General features: G+C 43.0%; 3 protein-coding genes across 4 annotated transcripts; 1 reads left to right on the top strand and 2 right to left on the bottom strand.

Annotated features, from left to right (window-relative positions):
• Positions 1-1,048: 1,048 nt before the first annotated feature.
• Positions 1,049-11,872, bottom strand: anks3 (ankyrin repeat and sterile alpha motif domain containing 3). 2 transcript variants are annotated; one of them, XM_042081867.1, is made up of 16 exons: positions 11,330-11,872; positions 10,671-10,871; positions 9,947-10,145; positions 9,375-9,496; positions 8,904-8,985; positions 8,485-8,602; positions 8,090-8,248; positions 7,460-7,585; positions 6,761-6,870; positions 6,102-6,254; positions 5,727-5,851; positions 5,332-5,473; positions 3,881-4,100; positions 2,809-2,859; positions 2,412-2,497; positions 1,049-2,167 (listed from the first exon to the last, which is right to left on the bottom strand). In XM_042081867.1, exons 2-15 carry the CDS (start codon positions 10,841-10,843, stop codon positions 2,421-2,423), a joined length of 1,857 nt encoding a protein of 618 aa, XP_041937801.1. In that variant the 5' UTR covers positions 10,844-10,871; positions 11,330-11,872; the 3' UTR covers positions 1,049-2,167; positions 2,412-2,420. The 2 variants fall into 2 exon arrangements, with proteins under 2 accessions (XP_041937801.1, XP_041937802.1); XM_042081868.1 differs by lacking the exon at positions 11,330-11,872 and having other exon boundaries at positions 10,671-10,940.
• Positions 11,873-11,992: 120 nt separating this feature from the next.
• On the bottom strand, positions 11,993-17,561 carry c24h8orf33 (chromosome 24 C8orf33 homolog). Its single transcript, XM_042081871.1, has 5 exons — positions 16,989-17,561; positions 16,503-16,843; positions 16,272-16,362; positions 15,976-16,122; positions 11,993-12,548 (listed from the first exon to the last, which is right to left on the bottom strand). The coding sequence occupies exons 1-5, from the start codon at positions 17,017-17,019 to the stop codon at positions 12,319-12,321; spliced, it is 840 nt and encodes a 279-aa protein (XP_041937805.1). The 5' UTR covers positions 17,020-17,561; the 3' UTR covers positions 11,993-12,318.
• A 111-nt stretch (positions 17,562-17,672) lies between these two features.
• h3f3d (H3 histone, family 3D) lies at positions 17,673-20,681 on the top strand. Its single transcript, XM_042081875.1, has 4 exons — positions 17,673-17,779; positions 18,955-19,110; positions 19,383-19,536; positions 20,145-20,681. The coding sequence occupies exons 2-4, from the start codon at positions 18,983-18,985 to the stop codon at positions 20,271-20,273; spliced, it is 411 nt and encodes a 136-aa protein (XP_041937809.1). The 5' UTR covers positions 17,673-17,779; positions 18,955-18,982; the 3' UTR covers positions 20,274-20,681.
• The last annotated feature ends 1,788 nt before the right edge of the window (positions 20,682-22,469 follow it).

Raw genomic sequence — 22,469 nt, 5'->3', positions numbered from 1 at the left:
TTTCCCACAGCAAGTGTTCATGTGCTTTGCTGTCGGAATGTGTGACAAACACGCATGCCACAGCAAAGGTTAAAACATACTCACTAATCCTAAATAAACAACTGTATTTGCTTAAAATATAGTGTAAGACGCTTGTGAAATATGCAGCTTTCAAGTGACAACAGGAAATTCCCAAGTTCACATTAAAACTGTTGGACATGAAAGGCCACATGGACTACAAACGAACTACAAAGTGACGACAAAAGTGATGACGAGCCCCTAACTGGGCAACCCTGTTAGCAAAATCTAGCCCCAGTTTCCAACCTCACACATTATGTGACGTGAATGATGCGGAATGATGTTTTCACTGGGAAAAAAGTTTTTTCCGAATCCCATGAACGCTAGGTAACACGTTGCTCTGTGTGACCGCCATATTACGTACAATGCAAGAGCGCCATGTGCGTTTAAGTCGACTCAAAGCTTACCGAATCCCACATGGCTCCTTAAAAAAATACTCAAGTTTCAGATCCTTCATATTCCCATTCCCCACACTGACTTCACCCTGTTGGCTTTGGATAAACAAAACACGGGTTAGACCAGCAAACACAGCAGGCTCATGTGTGTGAATACTTCGGAAAAGATGAGTGCTTGACAGCAAATGGAAGCTGTGTCTAATATGCATGTATATGTGCTTCAGAGAGAATGAGCAGGACGAGTGAGTGAGTGTGTATCTTTGTGCGCACTCTATGACTGCTGACTGAATGGTTGGATACACAAACTTCTTCCAAAACAGCACAAGCTCTAAATGCATGTGGGCAGTCAAGAGGAACTCATTTCACACATATGGGGGGGGGGGGGGGACACTTAACTCTTTATGGCCACATATATCTTACGGCTTTCGCTCATTAATGTTTTGCTCAATAAAGACCTCTTCTAACGCACTCCGTGCTGCGGACATATTCATAACCCAAGCCCAGCAGAGAGAGCCTGCATACTGCTCTCTGGGGCCTGCCATGGCAAGGGGTGCAGCTCCTTGGGCACAGATGGCTGGATGCCAGCATTTATTAAATCCATAAATCATTTGGAGCAATTAATTCTAAAGGGTTTAAAAAGGGACTATAATTATATATTCTTTCTCCTATAATTACTTAAACGAGTAAGAGGCAACATTAAACATTTACAAGATTTAGATGGTCCCACTGTTTTGACAGATAAACAAACAATTAGGGAGGTGATGATAACTGGCAGCATCTTACAGAACTTCACAAACGTATGACTGCAAACATGTACACCACACATCCATATCTAGCCTTTTAAAATTATAGCATTTACCTCCTGTATTCAGTTGTATGATTGATTGTAGATCTGTCTATAAAATCATTCATTTTAATCCTTAAGGGAGTTCTGGCTTAGACCTTATTTCCATAAGGGGGATCAAGTTCAAGGGGGATCAAGTTCAAGCTGGACTTTTTAACCTTCAGACATATTTGTATGTTATAACACTATATAAATAAAAGCTTCCCTGGCCCTTCCAGCTGTAATATAGAGGCGGGCAATCCTGCTCAAGGAAGATTGGATCACTCTTGTTAATTATTAGTTCTAAGTTTTAATTTTTCTACTATTCCGTGATTCCATGCTCCATATGCTGGAACCGGACTTCCTGTTGTACATGAATATGTCACATTTAGGTTCAAAACAATTTATATTATAATATATTTTGAGTCATTAACAAAAAACAAAACAATTCATGAGTTAGCGTCAACTGATTCTCAGAGATTTGATTTGACAGTACAGTCTGTGTGTGTGTGTGTGTGTGTGTGTGTGTGTGTGTGTGTTTGTGACTGTTAGTGTTCACATCTGTTCATCCAAGCCTCAAATTCCCTCTGGCGAGGAGCTCCTTTGGTCCCGCATCCTCTATGTGATGGCTCACTGTGATTGGTCCTCTCTTGCACTGTCCAGAATGCCGTCCTCACTGTGATTGGTCCATCCCGTGTTACATGTGCGCAGGTATGACAGAGCGGAAAGCCCTCTACCTGTTTGTCACTGGCTGCCTTCCTACTCTCCTCCCTGATGGTCCTCTCATTCCTTCCTTCTCCCTCTCTTCCAGGTTGCACTCTGTCACTCCATCTCTTGTGTGTAGGGTGGTAGGGTCATCATCAGTCAGTAGATCTGTACAGTGGATCTGCTCCTGCATGAAGACGCAAAAGAGTGTCATGCTGCACAACGAGCTCTGCTTGCTTTCCAATGAAGGTTTACTACTGTGAGGATCTCTTTTTTTTTTAAATATGTTTTAGCATGTGTTTACACTGTGTAGTTATATTATGTGACTCAGTATGTATACTGTATGTCTGTGACTGTATATGAAATATGAGTGTGTGTGTGTGTGTTACATCTTTCTCTGTGTTTGTGAGTACATGTTACTCAGTGTGTACCTTCTCATGCTAGGACTCCACCAAACTTCCAGGTCTTTCTGTACAGAGACGCCCAAGGCTCTGGGACAACGCCTGAAGCTTGAGGGCTACCACACACACACACACACACACACACACACACACACACACACACACACACAAATGATATACATCCTCTGTGATAATCACACCTCTTCCCACCTCACAGAGGTGTCACTGTCTTGCATACAGTGCTGTGTTCATTTCCACCATGGGCCTGATCTGAATGGTGGGCCAAGTGCAGTCTTAAGTCTCACTAAAGCTAATACACAAGACCTTTGCTTGTTAACACACTGTATTTTGCCTGCCATCTAAGTGATTGCCCTGTTTCTTACACATATCTCACTCACTGGCATGCAAAGGTCAGAGGTTTACTCACCTAACTCCTCCTCACATGACTCCATCTTTGATAAGACCTCATTGGAGCTATCTGTCATAGGGATAGATTAGACAGAGTGTAGGGGGGGGGGGGGGGGGGGCACACACACACACACAGTGTCACTTAGGCTAAAGTTAATCATATTCTTTCCCGAATTTCCTGTTTGGGTAGTTGCCTGAACTCTTTCCCTTTTAATCAGAGTCATTACTGTACTTGAACATTTCTTTCTTATAGTTGTTACAGTATCCACACACGCAGTGTAAGGCAGAGAAAGAGTGAAAAAGAGATGGTTTACTGAAGCCATCTGTCTCAGTGAGCCAAACAACTGGTCAACTAAAGGAGTGCGTCAGAGCCACATCAAGAGACAACAGACTGAGCTGAGCAGCCCCGAGTACAACCATTAGAGCCAGCATGGGGCCAAGTCAGGAAAAACAACATTCTGATTAATTGCGGGTGGATGAAATAAATCGTTAATGAGTACAATATTAACTACATTCTTTGAAATGCAAACATTTTGAAATGCAAACATGCAAGGTTCATTTTTCGCCCGGCACTAATTTGCGGATTCGTTAGGCTACGCAGTTGTGGGGTCCTTGTTTAAATAGCAATGGAGGCAAAAACATCTGTGAGAAAATTCAAAAGAATTGAAAAGGAATTAAAAGGAAGGACAGAAAAGCGATGTGTCAGAATGTTTTAATGAAGTAGTCTAGTTAACCAGGATGAATCTAACGCTGTGATATGTAACAGCTGTGAAGCACTCTATGTGTATAAGAGCCACAGGACTGGTACCTCAACATGGTAGGATACTGTACATCATGTGTGTTTTACTTTAAATAAATGTTCATGTAAAAGCAGCCTACTTCAGTGTAATATTCACCATATCATCAAGTTTAATAGCACATTGAATTTTAGATAACTAATGAATGTTGATCAGGGGGATGCGGATATCTAAATTGCAGAAAATCAAGCAGGCACACACACACACACACACACACACACACACATAAACAGCAAAACAGAAACTCAGAGACACTGACACAAATTCACACTCATGAAACACACAAACACACACCTGTCCTGTCGGCGCTCAGCTGTGCTCGCAGCTGGCCCTGGCAGGCGCGTAGTGTGTGCAGCGTTCCGGAGAGTTCCGCGGCGTGTCGCAGGTCCTCCTGCAGCTGGGCGCGCACGTTCCTCCAGCCCATCTTCTCCTCCATCAGGCAGCCCTCCATCACCGCACGCAGCTCCTTCTCCTGGGCCACCTGGCCCTGCAGCGCCTCCACCTCCATGCAGCGCTGCACACACACACACACAGTCAGCATATACACATCAATTACACACACACACACACACAGTCAGCATATACAGATCAATTACACACACACACACACACACACACACACACACACACACACACACAGTCAGCATATACACATCAATTACAAATACACACACAGACACACACACAGTCAGCATATACACATCAATTACAAACACACACACACACACACAGTCAGCTTATACACATCAATTACACACACACACACACACACACACACACACACACACAGTCAGCATATACACATCAATTACAAACACACACACACATTCAGCATATACACATCAATTACACACACACACACACACACACAGTCAGCATATACACATCAATTACAAACACACACACACACACACACACACACACACACACACACACACACACACACAGTCAGCATATACACATCAATTACAAACACACACACACACACACACACACACACAGTCAGCATATACACATCAATTACAAATACACACACACACACACACACACAGTCAGCATATACACATCAATTACAAATACACACACACACACACACACATTAATCACCAATACCACACACACACACACACACAGTCAGCATATACACATCAATTACAAACACACACACACATTCAGCATATACACATCAATTACACACACACACACACACACACACACAGTCAGCATATACACATCAATTACAAACACACACACACACACACACACACACACACACACACACACAGTCAGCATATACACATCAATTACAAACACACACACACACACACACACACACACACACACAGTCAGCATATACACATCAATTACAAATACACACACACACACACACACACAGTCAGCATATACACATCAATTACAAATACACACACACACACACACACATTAATCACCAATACCACACACACACACACACACAGTCAGCATATACACATTAATTACAAACACACACACATTAATCACCAATACCACACACACACACACACACAGTCAGCATATACACATTAATTACAAACAAACACACACATTAATCAAAATTACCACAGATCATGCACACAGACACAAAAATGTGGTTGTGGATGTGGATATACTGAAAGACGAAAAAACAAACAAAAAAAACATTGAAGTTCAGTGTCAAGCCAGGTCAGCATGTGTCTTGCCGGATTGGTGCTGATAGTGACCGGTACCTTGTGCAGCTGGATGGCCATCTCCTGCATCTCCGCCTCCAACTGGTCGGCATAGGCCTGCTCCAGAGCATCACTGGGAGGACGTGCGTTACTGTGCCAACGGGCAATAGCCGACGTCATCTTACGCTTGGGGCCGAACAGACTACAACAGAGAGGATGGAGGGGAACGACAGGTGAGATTTGCATAGGAGATACATTATTAGAATAGTTAGAATAGTAGTCTGTGAGAGTGTGTGTGTGTATGTGTGTGTGTGCATGTGTGTGTGTGCCTGTGTGAGTGTAATGGTAAGTGAGATACACATTATTCCATTTTTTGTGTGACACCTAAAGCCAACTTCTTTGCTCTGTGTATTTTGTGTGTAATTATTTTGTGTGTGTGTATGTGTTTGACTCACGTAATGCCTACTTCCTTTAGGTCATTCTCAGTGAGCGTGAGGAAGATTCTTAGGTCAATGTCCTGCTCCTCCAACAGGGCCAAGTATTTACTGAAGCCAATCTGTTCCAAGAATTCTCCCAGGTCCTAAACACACAGACACACACACACACACACAAACAAAATAGTTTTTAGTTATAAAAACCTGTTATGAACACTGTAGGATGGGTACACATAGCTGTAGATAGCTGCATTCTGTTCAAATCCAACCATTACTATTCACACACACATGGGTGAACACAAACAAAAAAGTTCAGAAAGTTTTAACCTGTATTATAAATCTATATGCTCTCAATAGCACAACATTTGCGCTAATACTAAACACACACACACACACCTTAGGGCCTGTGTAGGAGGGCGGGTAAGCCTGTGGACGACTTCCCGCATCACCTGGGTGGGCTGCCTCACTGTTACCATGGCGACTCTTGCCCTTGGAGTGATGGGGTTTATTTGATCGCCGGGGGCAACTCCTCTTGGCCTGATCCGAGTCCTGAGAGAGAGAACAAGAAAGAGAGAGAGAGAGAGAGAGAGAGAGAGAGAAAGAGAGAGAATGGTAGACTTCAGAGCTTACACAAGAATCAAGTCTGTTTTCCTCTCGAGTTTTGCTGACTGTGGTAATACTGTTATGACAGTGTAATTATGTGCAGTGCAAAATGCCAATACCAATCTAGCAACACTGAAAATAATCTAACCAACTTCACACAACTGCTGCTAAGGTTTTTCGGGGGGAAACTTAAAATCTCAAATGAAGTCATTTAAGATTAAACTAAAGGAGCTGCACTGAAAACAACAATCAAAACAAAACATCCCCAGTGTCTTTTCTAGAATCAAATCAGAAGGCAAACTTGGATGGAGTGGACATTTAATACCATTCAGGATACTGTGACCTCCTCAATGTCAATCAGTATTCTCTAGCACTACTTAAGGGTGTGGAAGGGATGGCTGGCAATCATGGCGGGCCGGCTTTGTGATGTGGCAGTTGTCATGGTTACCTACCTCGTTGCTCTCGAGGGAGGCCTCTCGGCTGAGGCCCAGGAGACGAGGCAAACACTCGCTACTGCTGCTGCTACTGCGCAGGGTGGGCATGTCATTATCAAAGAAGTCATCTACACACACACACACACACACACACACACACACAGAGGGTGGGTCAGTTTCAGAATACACATCATGATACACACAGTGTACGTTGTTATCCAAGATGTGATCTACACAAACACACACACACATACACACCCACACACACACACTCACACACATCAGAATACACATACACAGTGTACATTGTTATCAAAGATGTGATCTACACACACAAACACACACACACACGCGTACTCACACACACACACATCGGGATACACATACACAGTGTGCATTGTTATCCAAGATGTGATCTACACACATACACACACAAACACAATCACAGAAAGGGTAGGTAAATATCAGAAAAGTAATCTACACACATACACACACACACACACACACACACACACACTCACACACACACACACACACACACTCACAGACATGGTAGGTCAATTTCAAAGTCTCTGCACACGGAGTAGGGCTTAGAGCTTACAGAGTGTAAACATAATCACATTTACAGATGGATTGTGTGTGTGTGTGTGTGTGTGTGTGTGTGTGTGTGTGTGTGTGTGTGTGTGTGTGTGTATGTGTGTATGTGTGTATGTATACCTTTGCTGCTGTTACTCTGGCCGTCCAGGTCATTAATAGGGGAGGTGACATCACGATTACAAATGTCATCGCCAGTCTCACACCCGTCTTGGAATGTCATGTAGCCAGGAGGGGCTGCTGCTGGCTCTGCCAATCAAATAAAACAGAAGAACACTCAGGACTCAAACTATACCACTAACACCATACAGACTCAGACATATTACACCACAATATCTAACCACATTGTTAGACCCCACAGAAGTCTCTATTGAGACTTCATAGCAACAGCAACAGTCGCACTATGATACATACATACAAAATGTGCCTATTAAATAACAAGGCTATTGTTACGTAAGTACGTATAATTATATAATACAACACTCGTCTTCATTGCTATTTAAAGACAATTATTTCATAATTCAAAATTGTAATTAAACCATAAATAAATTGACCATAATTACACAATAATAACATTAAGCCAACACAAAAGGCACAGTTAACGTGTGTGTGTGTGTGTGTGTGTGTGTGTGTGTGTGTGTGTGTGTGTTTTTGTGTGTGTGTGTGTTTGTGTGTGTGTGTGTGTTTGTGTGTGTGTGTGTGTGTGTGTGTGTGTGTATCTGTGTGTGTGGACTGAGGAGTGTGTGTAAGTACCACTGTGTCGGCTGGTCCCTGCACCCCCGACCCGGAACAGGGCTATGTGCTGTGGGCCGTCGTGGATGCTGGGTCCTCCACGGGGTCTGGGGCGTCCAGATCGTGCCCGAGGAGAAGCTGTACTGTCCTCCTCTGAGGAGCTGAACTCCTCATGAGCACCTGGGGGGACAGACACAGAGACAGAGGGAGTTAAGAGATGAATGGGCTTTAAGGAAAGTAGAATGTATGTGTATTGTTAGGTCTGGGAAGTTCAAAGCTCATTCATGAAATATTTATAAAATAACTGAAAGAAACCTGTGATAGAAAAATTGTAACACTGAGCAAGTTTTAGGAAATTTGTGTTTGTGTTTGTGTGTGTGTGTGTGTGTGTGTGTGTGTGTGTGTGTGTGTCTTACCTCCTTTAACTCTGAGAGAGTGCTTGTCTATGACACTTGCAATCTTGGTGTGCCCATACAACATAGCCAGCACTCTAGCCGTCTCTCCCTTTGAGTTCCTCTCGTCCGCTCTTACACCCTAAATCACACACACACACACACACACACACTCTCACATAACCAGTCTGCGGTAGACCGACACGTCATTGGGTTCATGGACATGACCCAATTTCTGTAGACTCCATTTATACTCCATAACTGTGAAAATCAAAACATTCTGAACACCACACTCCTCAGTCACACACACCCACACACACATACACCCACACACACACACACACATAAACACATTCATACACCTATGTATTTATGGTATGGCTCTTGGTGGTCCAGTGTGACAAAAAGGTTTTAGTATAAGTCTGGTTATGATTCAGCCTTACCCGATCCAGCAGGTACTGAACGATAATCTCATGGCCCGCAGCAGCTGCCTCCATCAGAGGAGTGAACCCTGAACCTGGCTCCCTGACAGAGCAAAAGGTTAAAGGTCAAGTTAGGTGACAAAAAAAACACCTTCAAGGTATATTTGTGTTTGTGAGTATTCATATGTCTGATTGTGTGTTACTTAAAAGTGTTTGCATTTTTGTTTGAGCATGAATGTGAATTTATATGCGTCAATATGGATCAATGGTAAGCATAAATATGCATGGGTAGACAACATGTTGTATTACAGTATATAACATGCATGAATGAATGCAATGGTGTGTGTGTGTGTGTGTGTGCGTGTGTGAGTGAGTGTGTGAGTGAGTGAGATGTGTGTGCATATGAGTGCGTGTGTAATGTTAGTGTTTGTCTTGCAGATGATATCATATCATGGCCAAGGTGGTGTGTGTGTGTGAGTGTGTATTACACACTTGACGTTAGCATTAGCATTGTTGTCCAGCAGCAGCTTCACCATCTGCTGGTGTCCTGTGCTGGTGCTATGCAACAGAGCCGTCCAACCACGTGCATCCTTTCGCTCGAGTTCAGCCCCTCCCTGCAAAAACAGGAAGAAAAGGGAAATATATGATAGTGTGGATAATCAGCCACTCCAAACATGACATTGGCTCCATTATTTTTGTTGTCATTATTAAAAAAAAAAAAAGGATATTTGCCGAGGCTTTTGTCTTTAGAGAATTAACCCATTGAGCATTGAGAGTGATGGGAAACAAGTGGGAGAGAAGGGAGAGGGATCTGGAATGGAGCTCCAGTTGAAATTAGGATCCCCGTGGGCACTTAAGTGTAATCACTGAGTTGAGAAGACCACAAGGGGCAGTTTGCTTAATTTGATGAAAGGTGTATTGGATTAAGTATATTGAATTAGAATTGCAGACTGTACCTCTACACTCATCTTCTGAATTATGAATTATGCGTAGGTGCACCTTAAGACAAAACAATGGCAATGACAATGGACAATGAACCGTACACAGACCACTGGACATCTCACCTGCAGTAAGAAGTGGGCAATGCTCTCGTTCCCACAGCTGGCAGCTAGCATGAGTGGGGTTAGGCCCTTGGACGTGGCAGCGTTGACGCTAACACCGTTCTCCAGCAGCAGTCGGGCGATGTTGTCATGGCCGATGTAAGCGGCATACATCAGAGCAGTCCAACCTCCCAAGTTCTTGCGGTCCAAATCGACTTCCCCACTAGGAGGGATAGAAATTACCTCTATATTTCTTTGCTGCTATATTTTTTGTTAGACATACAAAGCAAAAACACTCTGGTCTACATCCCATGCAGAAATTGACTGGAATAAATGTGTTCCAGATTTAGGTCAGATGAATAACAAAGAGGGACACTATTTAGGGATTCTGCAGTCTTCGTATTATAATACAGGCAAGGCAGGAAAAAGGAGACAACTTTATGAGAATCCAAGAGTAAGTAATATGACCGCAATGTATGACTGTTAAAAGACAAAAACATCCAGAAACAGGTTATGAATCCAATGGTCAAATGTCTACATCCTATGCGGTTGTCACAAAGGTGGGAAAAGGTTCAATTGTTATGGAATGGAAGGGACACCTGTGACTCAGTTGGATCCACTAATTTGCACATTTACAAGACACAATGTGAAATGAAAACACAAAGTATGTTGCAGAACAACGTTTGGCACAGCTGTACTAGTCTAATTTAGTACGTACGATTCACCACTAATTATTCGGTCAACTTACCTGCGGATACACTGTGCCACGACGTCATACTGGCCGATAGAACATGCAGTGTGCAGGTCCAGCGGCACGTTCAACTCCTCGGGCCGGATGAGTGCGCCACTACTCTCCCCGAGCCACACAGAAAGACTCGAGCCGAGCTGCTCCGACTCGCTCGCCTCATCACTCCCTGACATGTCGACCAGCGACAAAGAGATGCAAAGTCTACAAGAGAAGAATTTCAGCTTTCATCTGTGAGGTTGTTGCTTCGAGCGCCTAAAATGATTCTGTGAGAGCCCTCTGGTCCAAAAAAAGTAAACGCTGGTTTGCTTATTTATATTATGGTTGAACAATTAACGGTCCATCTGTGTTAGGTCTTCAGTTAAAACCTTACTACAAGTCTTACACAACAAATAATGGATAACTAACGTTGGTATTGTTTTATAACTTTTCCGGGGATATGGCCACAGATTATGCCCCCTTCGCCGCCGACCACTGTCCCCGGCAAAGCTTTCCAAAACATTAGGTAGTTAGCAAGCTAAGTTAGCGACTCTTCGTTTCCTAAAGTGTTTTTGAAGAACAAAACGCCATCAATGAAAAACATTTACATTTAAAGGTTTAGAGGGTATATGGTTAGTAGGCTAAGTACTGGCGAAAACATGATAATTAGATATCACACTTACTGCGATGTTTATATATGAGACCGTACTCCACAAGTGAGACTTCAAGTCGGCTATCAGAAGAACATCAGGCTGGATCTCGAAGTTGTTGCACCTCTGTTACAGAAACTCAGGACCAAACATCTGGTAGTTGTAGTTCTCATTTTCAAGCGGTCATTATCCTTGCTAGCAATCATTGTGAGCATACACTACAGTTCCCATGAATCTCTACTCCAGAAAGGACCACTAATGATCCCCTCAGAACTTGGGTTGTCTTGATGTTATGAGGACGTTGTGCTTTGTATGGTTAGAATCTTTCTTTTAGGTCAGTCTGTATTTTAAAATAATAAATACTGAAAATTCAGTGTGGTGATTAATTAACTAAGCTGCATAACTGCTATGTATAATAATATAATCTTATTATTAATTCATAAAATTGTTTTGCACGTAGTTTTGGATAAAAGTGTGATCTTGGAACAAATCCATAGGCATATAACCATTGACACAGGAGCACTAAATAGAGAACATTACTAACTGTCTAAGGATGCTATTGCAGCTCATTGCGCAATACTGTCTATCACCATAGTAACTCCAGAATCTGGGAGTGGTTAAGTAGAAGAAAAAAAAGTGAGGGTTGTCTCATATCACTGAAATTCAATGATTATCAAAGTACAGAATTATTCATGATCACTGGGGAATTCTGTTTATTCTTCTGATGAAATTGTTTTAAGTCACAAAAATAAAAGTCTCATTCCACATGCAAGTGTTTGAGTATTCATTCACACACAAACCTGAGCCCTACACAAACACAGGAAACAAGACAAAAAGTCCAGAATGGTTCTCTTCAGAACTCTAAGACATTCCACTCCACCTCCATAATAACACATGCCATATTTTCAGAACCACCTGGATTCTGTATGGTAATTCATTGCCAAAGAGACAGATTGTTGACAATGATTCTGGGTATAGAATTCAGAACTCTTTCCAATTCCATGATTTTGGCACTTGTGGGGTCACAAGAAGTTGAAGCAGAACTCCTCTTGAGAGGGCTTGAAAATGAAACCCTGTGACTCCTGAGGCGGTCCCTCTGTGGTGTCAGAAGGCACCGCGGTGGCCTGTGTATGCGCAGAATCTGTATTCTGGGTGGATGTGTGCACTTGTATAACTTTGGGTCCTGCTTTCCGGTGGAATACAGGCTTCCGGGCTGGTTCAGCAACAGTTTTTACCCGCGCTGAACTGATTGCTGTCAGATAGAGAGAGGCAAAAGGAAAGCATCAGAATCACTCATTTATCAGAATCACTCATGGTCCCAAATACTCTTGGTTCTTCAGCTGAAAATTATTTCCATTAAAATGTCCATTAAACTTGAAAATGGTGTTTTCATTAAGGGAAATGTGGTTAGTACATTCAAAAGAATATTTATTGTAGATTTATATGATCTCCTCTCCAGGTTTAACAACACTTAAATGATACATAGTATCTGTGGTCTGAATGAGCATTCGTGTAAGAAAAAGCAACTATTTGTGATTCCCATTTTGCCAATAGAACACCCAAGAGGTATACTTGCCAGACTAAAGGGTCATTCACACCAAGAACAATAATGATAACTATAATCAAATATCGTTCTTGTTAATATGAATGACGACGTTCACACATAAACTATAACGATAACAACATGAAGAACGATATTGTTGAGGATCACTTTCAGATCGATTTTGAGAACGATAAAAAACTAATAGCCATTCAGAACCCATCAAATTTTAGCCGCCACATTCATTTTCAGTTCAATTCAAAAAACTTTATTCATCCCCGAGGGGCATTTTTCTCTATGCAGGCATAGTGACATATAAGACATAACACAACATATAAGACATAACACAACATATAAGACAGGACAGACAAAGAAAGAATAGGACAGACAGGAGATGGAGGAGGAGGGGGCTTGGATTCAAGTTCAAAAGGCGAATAGCCTCAAAAGTAAAGGTGGCCTTCCTCCTGTTAGTCCTAGCCAGAGGACAGCGCAGACGCCTGCCAGAGGGCAGCCATTCAAAACACACCTGTGTAGGACATGGGTAGAGTCTTCTAGGATGCAGTTGGCTTTCCTTAATGATGCCTTGTCATGCAGTGATGTCAGAGACTGAAGAGGGTGGCCAATGATTTTAGAACATGTGTTCACAATGCTCTGGAGGTGTTTCTTATTTTTGACTGAGAGGGAGTGAAACCAGCACATGGATGAAAAGGTCAGTATACTTTCAAGGAGGTGTAAAAAATGCTGAGAATCTTCCTGTTAACTCCAAAGGAGTAAAGCTTCCGCAAGAAATACTGCCTCTGTTGACATTTTTTCATAATCACCTCTGTATTAGAGTCAAAACGCAGTTTGTCGTTAATGACAGTGCCCAGGTATTTATTTGTACAACTTCCACTGGTTCCCCATGGATTGTAGTTGCAGTCCTGCTTCCTCCACGCTTAGTGAAGTCAATGAACATCTCCTTGGTCTTTGTAACATTTAGCTCCAAAAATGAGCTATCACACCATTCCACAAACTCACTGAGGACAGGCCCGTTATCTTGGACAGAACAATGTAGCAGGGAAAGGAGAACAGTATCGTCAGCAAACTTCACTAGGTGGCGATCAGCATGGCGGCTTCTACAGTCATCTGTGTACAAGATAAAAAGTAGTGGTGAGAGGACACAACCCTGGGGCGAGCCAGTGGACGTGTATCTGATGTCAGAGAATCTCTTGTTGACCAGCACCGTCTGTGTTCTTTGGGTCAGAAAGTCTGTAATCCACAGAATTAGCTGATGATCCAGGTTGAAATAGTCCATACGTTTTTTAGCCAGCATGTGAGGTTGAATGGTGTTAAAGGCAGATGAGAAATCTGCAAATAGCAGCCAGGCAAAAGAATTTGGGCTTTATGTTCATGGATGGCATTCAATATGTAGATTTTGGCATCATCCACCCCTCTTTTGGCACGATATGCAAACTGAAGAGGATCCATCTTTGAAGCTGTGGCGCTGATAATGTGAGCTTTCACAATCCTCTCAAAGGCCTTCATAACAAGGTGATGGCTATGGGTCTTAGGTCATTCAGGACTTTAAGGCTGCTCTTCTTGGGAATGGGAATGATTGTGGAGTGTTTCCATGACTGTGGGACATTGCCAGTAGATAGAGACCTCTGGAATATCTGCTGGAAAACTCCTCCAAGTTGCTCAGCACAGTATTTCAGTGTGTAACCGCAGATGTGATCTGGACCAGGAGCTTTCTTGATCTGTGTCCTCTTCAGACATTCCACCACAGACTCAACAGTGATGGTGATGGGGTCAAGCTACTGATGATATCCGCCAACTGAAACTGGTGATCTTTCTCAAACCTGGTGTAAAAAGAGTTAAGCTCATTGGGGAGGGGCTCCTCACTGTTGCCAGCCACACACACAGGTCTGAAGTCAGGCACAGTGTTGACTGCTGCCATTGTCTTAATACCCTGCCAGGCCTCGTGGAGATTACCTTGTGTGAATTTCTCTTCGATCTTGCTTTTATACGCTGATTTAGCTTTTTTGATGGCCTGCTTCACCTCTCTGTTGACTTGTTTTTTCTCCAACATAGATCCAGTGTAGAACAGTCGTTTCTTTTTGTTCAGGATAGCTTTAAGTTTTTTAGTGACCCAGGGTTTATTATTGGGAAATTTCTTTCGTGGGGATGATATTATCTACACAAAAAGATATATAAGATGAAACACTGTCAGCCTGCTCATTTAGGGTGAGATCAGGTTTTAAAAATATGTCCCAAGATGTACACTCAAAACATGCCCTTAGTTCATTAATACGTTGCTCAGTCCACTGTTTTATAGGTTTAACCACTTTCTCTCTTCTCTTGACAACTGGTGCGTATTCAGGTGCAAGGAGGATAGAGTTATGATCAGCAGTTTCCAGAGGAGGGAGGGGTAGAGATTTGTAAGCCCCTGATATAGAACCATAGCACTTAGAACTCTGCACTTAGAACTCTGTCAAAACGTGTGGCACATGTGATGTATTGTTGGATTTTTTTCAATGATTTGTCTATAGGGCAGTGGTTAAAATCTCCCAAAATAAATTTGGGTGAGTCAGGTGAAATCAGCTCCAGTCTATTCACAGTGTTCATGATGGCATCAGAGGCTGTGTTCGCATTGGCTTTGGGGTGAATATAAACAAGAATAAAAAATAGAGGAGGGAAACTCTCTTGGTAGATAAAAAGGACGGAGTGACACGGCCAGGAGCTCTATATCAGGCATGGACAGACTCTCACGAATGATAGCTGTAGAGCACCAGCGGTTGTTGATATAAAGACAAACTCCACCTCCGTGTGCTTTTCCAGTGCTACATTTGTCTCTATCGAGCCTTAACGGAGTGCTGAAGCCTTCAATAAAGAGCGCATGGTCATCTATGCTGCTATCAAGCCATGTTTCTGTGAACGCCAGGATGAAAGCATTCCTATATTCATGCATGTAGTTAATATTTGCTTGAAGCTCGTCTATCTTATTCCTTCATTAACACAAGAAGAGACTTTGTTTATCGTTGTTCAATGTAGACACTTTTATCATTATGGTTATAGTTATCGTTCTTGGTTTGAATGACCCTTAAATCAAATGGAATCAACAGAAACTGTGCTGGTGGTGAGGAAATGAAATTCCACTTACAGGACTGAATCAACTTGAACTGCTTGTCTCTCTCCTGCTCCATCTTGCTGCGGTAGTCCCCTGCGACAGCACGCATCACCTGCCTTTTCTTGACCAGGGGAGCTTTAGGACTGCGCAGGGTCTTCAGAGCACGACCAGACTCCTCGACTAATCACACACACACACACAATTATTATAACCTCATACGATTTTATTTTACAATTCTACTATCTTGCTGTCACAGCAATTCACATACTGCAGAATGAACAGACTGTATGCAGTTTTTCTGACTCACACATACATTTGCATACACTTACTTTGCTTTGGCGTGGTTTTCCGTGTCCGTAGGCCCAACTCAAGCTGTTCTATACACCAGTCCAGCTCACGATTTAGTTGCTGTTCTGGAGTCTAAGACACAAGCACAATTTCCTGTTATCAATTTAGTCAATTGGTCTATGATTTGGATATGTCACTGTGCAAAGTTGTTCAGTCAGTCTTGTGTGTGTGTGTGTGTGTGTGTACACTGTGTGTACTGTGTGAAGCCATACCAACTCAGAGCTCTCCGGTTGAGCCTCTGGAGGAGGTCCAGATGATTTTGCAGTGTTGACTGAACATCCTCCTTCACCCTTCTTTTTCTTCTTCTTTTTCTTGGACTTGGAGGGTGGTGGTGCACCTGTGCTTTGAGATACATCTTCAGTATTCGGGACAGCCTCTGGTGCTACCTCCATGGTGTTGCGTGCAGATGCCGCTGGGATCTGAAAGTTAAAGGCAAACCCTGACGCCTGTGGCGGCGTCTCCAAGACAGGAGCTGCGTTCTGAGACTGTGGAGAGGCTCCTTGTGGATGGAAGTTGAAAGTGAAGGAGTTGTCACTGCGCGTCCAGTGAAAGCCTACACACACGTTAATGAGTGGGTAATGTCAACAGGGCTAAGCAGGATATGTAGATGTCACATCGCTGAGTGAAAAGTTTACACTGCATTTTGAGTACGTAAAATTGATAATTAAGCTGACAGACACACATTCACAGACACAGACCTTGTCCCGATTCTCCTTGTGTCCTCGTCATTCGGGTTGCACAGAAGGACTGCCGAACTGAGTGCACTAAGTCTCCAAACCCAGTTAATCAAGGTTCACAATATATTAGTAAACAACACGTACGAATGCAGAGTGCACAAACTAAGTCAACTTAACTTTTGTTTAGTTAATTGTCACAGCGGAATCGACAATTTAACTCTCCAACAATCTAAAGCATATGGTGTTCCTGGTTGAACAGATTTCGGTTCAGTTTCTTAAGAACAAAGTCTTGCAGGAAAAAAGGAACATTTGGAAAGATTCGACCGTATACATCACATTTCAACAAGTAAACATCCAGCCGTGTCCATCATCAGAGAATGTCTAATATCGTAGACGGGCTCTGCCATCATCATGCTTATTTGTCTGGTGCATAATTCAAGCTTCCCCCCTAATCAGAACTTACTACCGAAAGGTTCCGCTTAGTCAAGGATCGGGTTGAGTGTCAGTGGGTTATGAAAGATCAGAGCTGAGTCTTTATCAAAACATACGGTAATATAACATTGCAGTCGGATGCATTGTCAAACGTTCGCACACAGAGTTTATAGTTTATATGTTAACGAATTATGTCAGCGCCCGCGGTGTCTAGTAGTTCAGTGCGAACTGTCAATAAAGAGACGCCAGCGAATGAGAGTGCGCGTGGGCGGGGGCTATTGTGAAAACGTCATTTGGGATATAAATAGGGGGAAGTCATCATCAACCTACTGAACGACATAGCTTGTTTTGGCTGTTCGGATTGACCGAAGCAAGTCCTTGTAAGTTAATACTTGATGTACTCTCTATTCTTTTCTTGTCACGTTCTTCGTGTACTGTAACTTTTGGATTATGTAGGCCGAATATGTTTGCTTTTTAAAGTAATGGCGATTGTCCGTAGTTGTGGATTTTATCGAAAAGGTTTTGAAAGCTAACCTTAGCTACGTAGCGCGCTAACAAAGCTAGCTGGATTGCGAGCTGCCTCAAACGGCTGAACTCTTGATTAGCTGACCATATGCATTGCATGCTTGGGATTAATTTGACGTCTACCTCTGTTTGTAGAATAGTGTATTGTAATAGTTACATGTTTACTTATGTAAGTGGTATAAGTCATATGATTAAGGTCTATCTTGTTGGCGGGATTATTTAGCGTTTCGTATACATTGGTCAGACAAAGAAGTGGGATTGTTAGGCGAGGACGCCATGTTACAAAAATACCCCAACGAATGGAAACGAAACGTGTGTGTTGGTTGTCGTGTAATGGTGGCCAAAGGGTGCAACAGATTCAGTTGATATTTAATGTGGGTTTGTCCCGCCAATTTTCTTTAGTCTGTTATAAAGGACGTCAGCGTTGGATTTCTTAGTTAGTAAAACGTGCCAAGCGTAACGTTGAGTTTTCGAGCAGGCAAATATGGCTAAATTGCTATAAGCGCTTCGTTTGGGTTGGATTTTTCGAGTGACTGCGGAAGAACATCGACCCCAAATGCTTTTGAAGAGTCGCTGTAATCCACAATCTCCACACTTAATGTTGAATATGTAATGTTTCTGGGCAGAGCCACATGTGCACACAGGGTTGAAATATTTCACGCTTGTTTACTTTTTTTGATGTCGCAAGTGGGACAATGCTAATACGCTGCCAAATTTGTCTCTGCCTCAATGGCGCCCTCCGCCTGTATTTGGTTTGTGTGTGTATATTTGTATCTGCGAGAGCGGGAATGTGTGCGTGTGTTGTCATGGGGTTTTGCCTGGCAACACGACCGACGAGCGCTACTTTCCCCACCCCCGCTTCCCTGTCAAGAATGGACAATCGACAGAGAGAAAACGGCAGGGCATTGAGGTCGTTTTGTGGTTACCTAACTTCACTGCAACAGTTGTAGTTGGCATGTAACTAGGATTTCAACCGGTTGTCACTAGTCGAACATACTAATATGTTCCATTTCGGTTCCCTCCCCAATAGCTGAAAGCAGTCCAGTTGTTGCAGTGCCATGGCACGTACCAAGCAGACCGCCCGTAAGTCCACCGGAGGCAAGGCTCCCCGTAAGCAGCTGGCCACCAAAGCTGCCAGGAAGAGCGCCCCCTCTACCGGTGGAGTCAAGAAGCCCCACAGATACCGGTAAGCATGGATCCCGAGTCGCCCATTGATTTGTTCATTGCCTTCTCATTCATTCTTGGAGGATTTACGTTCTAATATTTTGTGTTGTATGAAGGAATTTACACAATTGTATTTACTTTCAATACATCTTCAAATATCATTACTGTGGAGATTCAACTGTTGGATTTCATTTAACTTTTATAGTACAGTGGAGAATCTTTTTTTCATTTGTACCAAAACGGACTTTGTTAATTCTCGTATTGATTGAAAATTGCTTGCTTGCTATCACACAGACCAGGAACTGTGGCTCTGAGAGAGATCCGTCGGTACCAAAAGTCAACAGAGTTGCTCATCCGCAAGCTGCCCTTCCAGCGTCTTGTTCGTGAGATTGCTCAGGACTTCAAGACCGATCTGCGTTTCCAGAGCGCAGCCATTGGAGCCCTGCAGGTAAAGATTAGATGACTTACCACAATGTGCGTGTGCCTATCAACTTAGCCCCACCACCTCTGAAGGTGAACCTGGTGTCTGCTTCTTATATATAAATAAATAAAAACTCAGATGTGGGCAAGGCCAGTTAAGGTTTGAAAATGGAGAATAAATGGAAGTGAAGCAGCTTTGATAATTATAACTTAAGGCACATATGTTCCTTGCCTAAAGCTCCATTTCCATCAGAGCAGTCATTAAAATAAATTGTAAACCTTCCATTGTCTCTGGAAGTTGTGGAAGACCAATTGCCCTCTGAATGGCTCTGAAACTGAATCCTCACTACCCACCTAAATACAGTTCAAAATTAAGCTTTAAGTGTTTTTGGTCATTCCAGTTTGATTACTTTATCAACTGATTTCTGTCTTTAGGGAAACCCGACTGTTGTCTGGACAAAGTTCTTAACTAGTAACCAGTGGCAAAGTGTTAACTATCTGTGTGAAGGGAGGTGCTTGTTGTAGTTATGTCTGTAAATACAGCCCAAATGAGCTTCCTCTAAGCAGAGTAGAGGCAGTGGCAAGTGGGTCTGTGTGGCACATTTGCTCACTGTCTTTGTTCTTTTGCTGTTGTAGGAGGCCAGTGAGGCATACCTGGTGGGTCTCTTCGAGGACACCAACCTGTGCGCCATCCACGCCAAGCGCGTGACCATCATGCCCAAGGACATCCAGCTGGCACGGCGAATCCGAGGGGAGCGTGCTTAAGAACACTTCTTTCTTGTACTCTGGTTTTTCTCTAAATGGGTGAGGGTGGGGGTGGGTTGGGTGGGTGAGGGCAGGCAGATGGGGTAAGTCTTTAAATCTGAACTACAAATGCTTGTTCTTGTAGGTTTTTTGCGTTTTAATTTTTTGTAATGTTTGGTAGGATGGGTAGGGGGACAGGGGGAACTTGTGGGGGTATATATAAATATATTTTTCAGTTCTACAAGTAGGCAGCATTGTGCAGAACATTCCTAAAGTTCCTCTCAGGATTTTACACTTCTATTTTAGACTTTTGGTATACTTCTGCCACCGTATTTTAGTCTGCATGAATTATGGTGACTTAGATTGTCTCTATTTTATTTTTCCTCCATTGTGGCCATTTGGTTGTAAATAAACGTTCCACTACCTCAAGTCTGCTTGCCTGGCACTTGTATCAGCAGGGTCTGTTGTCTTAAAATTAGGTCATGATGTGCATATTGCATGCTACAATGATCTTTAGATCTTTTAGCCTGCTCTGGATGTTTCTCTTATGTGCTGCCCCTTTTACCGCTGTATCATTTGGATCAAATTAACAGGATTGGATATCAAATTTTTTTTTAGATGAAATACTGCTATAATGGTCTAAAAACAGGTTTACTATCCTTATCTAACCCTGTCTTGACAGTTGCAAGTTGATACTAGGAAGCTATTTGTACTCCACATTCTCTTCCAAAGGTCACCATGATCATTTGACTTAAATTAAACTTGTAAAAAATGTCCTAGCTGCATTCCAAAACTTGCTTTGTTGAACTGTCATGACTAACGGTGCAAACTCCTATGACTTGCAACTTTGTATAGGCAGTATAAGAAACACTAATATAAAACATATTTGACCACATCTGCTTACGGATTACTGGGGGTGGCTTGCGGACCACACAGAGAAACGTGTACCTAAGTCAATGTGCCTCAACTGGAACCTAGGTGCATATTATGAATGGACTCTTGCCCTTCACATGACTAGACCATTGAGTTTTTTTTTTTTTTTAAGATGCCCAAAACTATCTGCCTTTAGAAATGCACTTTCAAAGTAGCAAATGAAGATTTTATGGATGTCACCTGATGGCACTGAAAGGGTGCTAATGGATATACACTGCTCAAAAACATTTAAAAACACATCAGATCTCAATGGGGAAAAAAACTCACCCAGTGTATATCGGTATAGATATCCAGCATAAAGGATGCCACATTAATTTTTGGTAATGAAAATGATCAACCTACAGAGGGCTGAATTCAAAGACCCCCATGAAAATCAATGAAAAAATGATGCGACAAGCAAGTCCATTTTGCCTAAATTTCATTGCAGCAACTCAAAACGGTACTAAGTAGTTCGTATGGACCCCACATGCTCGACAATGAGACGGTGGATGGTGTCCTGGGGGTCTGCTCCCAGATGTGGACACTGCCATCATTGAGCTCCTTGACTGTCTGTGGTGCAACCTGCCCGTGTTGGATGGACCAAAACACAAAGGAACTGCCTGCACACTCTCGCCACATGTGGGCGGCCATTGTTGTGCAACAGTGGGAACCCAGGGGCCTCTGCACCAGTACAGGGTCAGACAATGTGTCTGAAGATTCATCCCGATACCTAAGAGCAGTGAGGGTTCCATTGTCTTGCCCACAGCGGTCTGTGCATCCCTACAAGGGTATGCCTCCCCAGACCATCACTGACCCACCACCAAATCGGTCATGCTGAATGATGTTGCAGGCAGCATAACGTTCTCCACAACATGTCCAGACCCTCTGTCACATGTGCTCAGGGTGAACCTGCTCTCATCTGTGAAAAGCACAGGGCGCCAATGACGGACCTGCTAATTTTGTATTCTATGGCAAATGGCAATTGAGGTCCACAGTGCTGGGCAGTGAGCACAGGTCCCACTAGAGGCCATCAGGCCCTCAGGCCACCATGAAGTCTGTTTCTGACAGTGTGGTCAGAGATATTCACAACAACGGCCTGCTGGAGGTCATTTTGTAGGGCTCTGGCAGGGCTCCTACTGTTCCTCCTTGCACAAAGGAGCAGATACTGGTCCTGCTGCTGGGTAAAGGATCTTCTACCACACTGCCCAGCTCTCTTAGAGCAACTGCCTGTCTCCAGGAATCTCCTTTTGAGACTGCGCTGGGAGACACAGAAGTCTTGGCAATGGAACGTATTGGTGTGCCATT

This window comes from Alosa sapidissima, chromosome 24, assembly GCF_018492685.1.
Source record: "Alosa sapidissima isolate fAloSap1 chromosome 24, fAloSap1.pri, whole genome shotgun sequence".
NCBI lineage: Eukaryota > Metazoa > Chordata > Actinopteri > Clupeiformes > Clupeidae > Alosa > Alosa sapidissima.
This window is presented reverse-complemented; position numbering and strand designations above follow the sequence as displayed.

Excerpts from the sequence above, each read along its gene's own strand:
- h3f3d (XM_042081875.1), top strand. The coding sequence starts at position 18,983 with ATGGCACGTACCAAGCAGACCGCCCGTAAGTCCACCGGAGGCAAGGCT. Across the intron at positions 19,111-19,382 it reads AAGAAGCCCCACAGATACCG|ACCAGGAACTGTGGCTCTGA; the intron begins GTAAGCATGGAT and ends GCTATCACACAG. Across the intron at positions 19,537-20,144 it reads CAGCCATTGGAGCCCTGCAG|GAGGCCAGTGAGGCATACCT; the intron begins GTAAAGATTAGA and ends TTGCTGTTGTAG.
- anks3 (XM_042081867.1), bottom strand. The coding sequence starts at position 10,843 with ATGTCAGGGAGTGATGAGGCGAGCGAGTCGGAGCAGCTCGGCTCGAGT. Across the intron at positions 7,586-8,089 it reads AGGGACCAGCCGACACAGTG|AGCCAGCAGCAGCCCCTCCT; the intron begins GTACTTACACAC and ends TTTGATTGGCAG. Across the intron at positions 2,860-3,880 it reads GCTGAGCGCCGACAGGACAG|ATAGCTCCAATGAGGTCTTA; the intron begins GTGTGTGTTTGT and ends TCCCTATGACAG.
- c24h8orf33 (XM_042081871.1), bottom strand. The coding sequence starts at position 17,019 with ATGACGAGGACACAAGGAGAATCGGGACAAG. Across the intron at positions 16,844-16,988 it reads ACAAGGAGAATCGGGACAAG|GCTTTCACTGGACGCGCAGT; the intron begins GTCTGTGTCTGT and ends ACGTGTGTGTAG. Across the intron at positions 12,549-15,975 it reads GTTCAAGTTGATTCAGTCCT|CAATCAGTTCAGCGCGGGTA; the intron begins GTAAGTGGAATT and ends TCTATCTGACAG.